This window comes from Megascapheus bottae, chromosome 6 (assembly GCF_031878675.1).
Source record: "Megascapheus bottae isolate mThoBot1 chromosome 6, mThoBot2.hap1, whole genome shotgun sequence".
Classification (NCBI taxonomy): domain Eukaryota; kingdom Metazoa; phylum Chordata; class Mammalia; order Rodentia; family Geomyidae; genus Megascapheus; species Megascapheus bottae.
This window is the reverse complement of record NC_143514.1, coordinates 45703948-45709700: the sequence shown is the minus strand read 5'-3', so window position 1 is coordinate 45709700 and position 5753 is coordinate 45703948. Positions and strand designations below refer to the sequence as shown.

The following is a 5753-nucleotide window of genomic DNA, read 5'->3' as shown; positions in this document are numbered from 1 at the left end:
TAGCTTGGGAAGTATTCCTGGATATCAAATTGCTTTTGCTGCTTAATAATCACAGTAGCTCTTGGGATAAAACACCAACCAAGCAAAAATTGTTTCCCCTATTGAGGACTGCTTGTTGATCTAAGTTGGTATGTGTAGGTAGAATGGAAGTTTGCCATTTCCCCAGCTGAGGTTTGAGTTTTTTACACATGATTGTTGTGCTGGTGTTCAGTTTCTTCTATGAACCTTTTCCACAGTATTTAGATTAGCATCTTCCCTGACTGATTCTATAATTAATTAAACTGGGTTGATTACTTTAGAAATAAATCTAGATTTTCCTTAGGCATAGGCATCTAATTTAGAGGTAGAAGAGAGGAGATAGACAGATAAGATAGATAGACATGGGGAAAACATTCTAGTTCTACTCTTCACAAGTTATTTGTTTCTTAATTACTGGGTAAATCCAGTGTGATAATGTTAGCCCCAGAAACCGAAAACTTCACTATACAACTTGAGAAAAAAAGAGAAGGGAAAGGAATTCAAGATTTTTCTATTGGTGTTTGAATATATTTATTGTAACAAGAATGCTGTTATATTCATAAGCAAAGGCCATCTTTTTCCCTAAGAATTGTTAAAGGGAAGATTCCAAGTCGGAAGGATACATCTTTTGTGAAACTTGCCATGAGTCCCTGCTTTGAGAATAAGCAGCTATTATTAAATCTCTAACATTATAAATGGTCACAGCACATGCCACTTGATACAATCCAAAAACTTTGAAGTGTTTGACTCCCCAGCAGGCTGCCCCACATCACCGCACCTCCCCCCCCCCCCAGCCTTCTGAAACATCACACTATACTCTGGCAAGCATTCAGTGCAGAGAACTGGGGAAGGGATGAGGACAACCTTATGATAGCATCAGATGCATTTATTTCTAAAGCCTAAGGGAGAATAGAGTTCTAACTGCTTGACAGCAGGAGACACTCCATAATTGACAGTCAACCCTTTCAACTCTGTTGAACACTAATATAATTTCATCTATAGATAATGCAGCAAAGAGGTTTTGGGGGGGGTACTTTTCAATATTTTATTGTATTTTCTTAAATATCCTCTCTGGAATTCTCAGAAACAAAACATAAAAAAAATTATATACTTTATTACAAATGGTAAACTCAGAGTGCTCCAAATCTCTTATGTACAAACAACACTGGGCAGGACACCCAAACAAACAAACATGAAATAACTTACAAAGGCAGGAAGCTGTTTATTTGACAGTAATCAGCTTTCATCAAATTAAAAAAAATATGTATATGTACATACACCCTTGCTGAGGCAGGCCAGGAGTTCAATGGTAGGTGCGGCCTGGCCCTCATACACCTCCCTCCAGCCTCCCCTCCCCTCCCTCCCCGCTTTGTGTTCTTAAGGAGTACTACAGAAGCAATCTACAGTCTCTATTGCAGTTTGAAAACCCCCCGCCCCCCTTTAATACTGAAGGAGATCGAATGTTAGGTCCATGCAGTTCTTGGTCAATGTTAAAAGTCTATCTTTCTGTTCGCGCGGGGGGCGGGGGGGGGGGACAGCCCCTCCGCAAAGCGGGGCAGCCCGCAGGCGGCAGCTCCCTGGCGGCGTGCCAAGGCGAGGCGCGCCAAGTCCTTCCCACTCGTGCACACTGGGGGCGCCGTCAGGACGCAGCCCAGTCCAACTTGGATACCCTTGGCTTTAGTCCTTGGACTCTCTCTCTCTCTCTTTCTCTCTCTGGCGCAACCTGTCGAGTTCTCAAATCTGTCTCTGTGTTATTACTTATTTGCTCTCCGTTGTCCCTACGCCCCGACAGTCTCTCCTCAAAACGTTTGCAACTGCTGCGTGAGCATGAGCTGGCACCCGCTGTTAACGTGGTTCATGACTTTCTGTTTAAGCTGGGCCACCTGTTCCCTGAGCATGTTGGCCGTGGACGCCAGCTCCGAGTTCTGCGCTTTCAAGGTTTTCACTTTTTCCTCCAGCCGGGCGATCCTCTCCAGCTTCCTTTTCCGGCACTTGGAGGCGGCGATGCGGTTCCTCATGCGTTTCCTCTCGGCTTTGATCCGCTCCTGGGACTCCATGTCGATGGGGGACAGGGGCGGCGTCTCTCCGGGCATCTCGGGCACCGTCTGCGGCTCCTCCTTCAGGGCTTGCAGGCGCGGGTGCTGCACGGGGATCTGCTGGGGCAGGTGGTGCGGCTGCGGCGGCGGCGGCGGCGGGGGCTGCTGCTGGGGCTGCGCGGGAAAGGCCAGGCCCGCCGCGCCGTAGGAGGGCGCCCCGCCGCTGCTGCTCAGCGCGCCGGGATTGAAGTTGCTGAGGTTGGCGTAGACCGGTGGCTCGCTGTGCAGGCCGGCGCCGAAGCCGCCGCTGCCGCCGCCGCCGCCGCCGCCCGCCACCGAGGCCACCGCGGGGGCCACCATGCCCGCCCCGCTGACCGGCTGGGCCGCCGACGTGACGCTGGGCAGCGTGTTCTGGCTGTGCAGTTCGGCCAACGCGCGCACGAAGCCCTCGGCGAAGCCCTCCTGCTCGTCCGTCACGTTCTTGGGGCACAGGAACTGGGTGGGGGTCGGCGTGGTGGTGATGTGCCCGTTGCTAGACTGGATGATCAGGCGCTCCAGCTCCGGGGAGGCCAACTTGAGCAGACCCACGTCGGGCGAGGTGAGGAGGTCTGAGTTCTTGGCCCGGAGGTGCGGCTTCAGGCTGCCCACCGGGTCGGCCAGGTTCAGGGTCATGCTCTGTTTCAGGATCTTGGGGTTACTGTAGCCGTAGGCGCCGCTCTCGGACTGGAGGAACGAGGCGTTGAGGGCATCGTCGTAGAAGGTCGTTTCCATCTTTGCAGTCATAGAACAGTCCGTCACTTCGCGTGGGGTTAGCCTGGGCGCTGAGCAGAAGTTTCGGGGCCCCCACAGCGCGCTGGTCCGGGGTTCCTCCGGCAGGAAAGTTTGTCTAAGCGCGCGCGCTCCCGCGGGCTGGCCTCCTCCCCGCGCCCGTCTGTCTGCCCAGCTCGCTCCGGGCAGCACAGGGTTAAGACGCCGCCCGCACTCTTACTTGTCCGCTGGCGCGCGCGCGCGCGCTCCCGGCCCGGCTTTGAAAAGTCGCGGTCACTCACAGAGCGCTCCGGATCCTCGGAGTCCCGAGGACGATCGCGCCTCCCCGGCGGCAGCGGCGGACCCGCGGCGCGGCGCGGCGCCGAGCCCCCGCAGTGACGGCCGGCGGCGGGTCTCGGCCGCCCCCGGGACTCGGACGACGGTCCCCTCCTCCGCTGAAAGGGGGAGGGGGACGCGCGGCGACCGGGGCTCGCGCTCGCGCAACTTCAGCAACCGGTGCGCGCCAAGCCGAGCTCCGCTCCCTTCTGTCCCTCGGCGGCTGCCTGCTCTGGAGGGGCCGCCGCGGCCGCCTCTGGCGCAGGGAAAAACAAAACAAAACAAAAAAGAGGTTTGCAAAAGTTCGCTCCGGGACCCGGAGCCACTTGTCCCCTCCCCGGTCCCTCCGGGTTGGGAAAGTTGCGGACTGCCGCAGCCGCTCGTCGGTGTCTCGGCGCTGTCAGCGGCGCTCGGCCGGCGTGTCCGTCCTCCGAGGGTAACAGGAGAAGGGGATCTTCAGGCGCTCCCCCAAAACACCAGCGCGGGAGCCGCAGGCGCCGCCGGCTCTCAACAGTTGATGAGAAGATGGTAAAGAAAAAGGCCGCGGTGCAGATCGGACTCCACGGCGGTCCTGGCTGGCTGGCCGAGTCTGTCTGTCTGTCTGTCTGTCTGCCTGCCTGAGTCCGCGCACCTCCACTCCCGCCTCGCCGCCTCAACCACACTCAGTGCAACTCTGAGCCCTTAACCAGCCCGAGCTCAACACTTATCTGCTACCAGTCAACCCCTAAAAATAGCCCATGATGTCACCCCAAGGCCTTCCCATTGGCTCGCGTCGCTCTCTGGGGGGCGGGCCCGCCCGTCGCCATGGAGACCCCACCCTAGAAGATTCTTCTCCAGGCCCGCAGAGGCTCACGGGATGAGGTAATGCTCCACTGCCCTCCCACAGTCGGGCCCTTTTTTCTCCGCCTCGCCCTCCCCCTCCCGTGCGCCGCTCCAGCCCCTTCCCCCCCCCAGTACCCCCCTCTCCCGGTCTCCTCCTCGCGCGTCTTTCCCGGCCCGCCCGGTGCATTGTGGGCTGACGTCTTGGGGTTTGTCTGTCTAGTGACGGCGGTTGTCGCGAGCGGCCGCGAGCTCGCCGCGTCTGCCCGGGGCGGGATCGAGTTCGGTCTCGGGGACTTGGGGACCCTCCCCCCTCCTGGAGATCGAGCGGGATGGAGGGCGCGGGCAGGAGTGGGTTCGGGGGAGCGGGAGGTGGGAGCTGCGTCCGCACCCCCCCGCACTTCCGGGGGGCGGGAGCACCGCGCTTAAGGTGGCCGGGGAGATCCCAGCGAGGGAGCGCAAAGTGGGCTCAACTTTAGGGGAGGGCGGCCTCGCGAGAGGGGGGACCCCCCACATGGAGGACGCGCCAAAGTTTGTCTCTTGGTCAAGACCAGGGGGACAAGTCCACGCGGCCGTGTGGCTAAGCCCGGGTGCCGCCGAGCGAGTGGAAATTTTGGAAACTGAGGCTCAGCTGAGTCCCAGGCCCCTCACTGCACATCCTGGGAGCTGGGGGAGTCGCGGGCAGGGGTTCAGGACTTCGCCTCCTAGGGGCGAGTGGGGCGGAGGGAGGTGAGAGGGGGAGCTAAGCCTCGGGATGAACTAGGCGGTCCAGACGCCGTGGTCTGAAAGTCGTGGAGCCGTGGCGATCGCTGGTGCCTCAGCTCCCGCACACCACACCGCGCGCGTGCACACACACACACACACACACACACGCACACTCACTCACTCCCCTCCCGCCCGGGCTTGCTTCCGGGAAAACAATCCTGAGCGCCCAGACTCTGGCCACAAGTCACGCAGTGGAACCAGGAGTCCCGAGTAGAGAGCCAGCTGCCCTGGCCACTCCCCGCCGGGCGGTGGGCGCCGTCCCCGCGCGGCCTCTAGGAAGCGCTAGACACTTGTAAGTGGCTTCTTCCCGGAGATCCTGTGATTTCCTCCTCCCCTACCTCCCAGGACAAGAGTTGTCTTGCTCTCTCGCACGAATACCGAAGCCAGGGTTGCGGGCGCCATGGTGCGAATCCAGGAACTTCTTGGCGCTTCGTTTGCTCCATCTACGTATACGTGGTGCCAGCCAAAGCCATCACTTTGGACTTGGGGGTGCTCACCAGACCCTCCCTCTCCTACCCGTCCTCCAAGTTGCCCAGTGCGCCAGGACATGAGTGTGATTTGACAGGGTCGGCTGTACCCGACTTGGAGGAGAAGCAAGAGAAAAGAAGGAGAGGAAGGGGAAAAAGGGTTAGAACTCTTGCCTTTGCCAAATCTTCTCTCTCGATCCGGGCTCTGAAGTGGAACCTGCAGCCATTTAGAGTTCCCAGGTTTCAATTCGGACTTGGAGGCCTCTAAACTTGGGGAGGGGAGGGGGGGAATTCAGCCGTGGGTCTGTAGCCCGGAGGCCTTCAGGTATTTGTGGTTTTGAGAGTTCAGAAACCAACAGCAGCTGGTATCAGTGGGACATCATCCAACTTTTCTTCACCCCAGGCACTTTGCTTGCTTTTCACTCATGCAGCAAAGAATACCTGGCTACTGCCAGCCTGGCATGGAGCAAGGACGGGGGCCGGGGGGTAGGGATAGAGAGATGACAAGATCCAGTTACTTTCCCCAAGAAGGGAACGTGTCTTTGTATCTGTTGTCTGAATAATA

General features: G+C 58.1%; 1 protein-coding gene across 1 annotated transcript; it reads right to left on the bottom strand.

The window, feature by feature from the left end:
- Positions 1-1049: 1049 nt before the first annotated feature.
- Positions 1050-3869, bottom strand: Jun (Jun proto-oncogene, AP-1 transcription factor subunit). The gene has a single exon (XM_090334737.1). It carries the CDS (start codon positions 2835-2837, stop codon positions 1818-1820), a length of 1020 nt encoding a protein of 339 aa, XP_090190863.1. The 5' UTR covers positions 2838-3869; the 3' UTR covers positions 1050-1817.
- Between the last annotated feature and the right edge of the window lie 1884 nt (positions 3870-5753).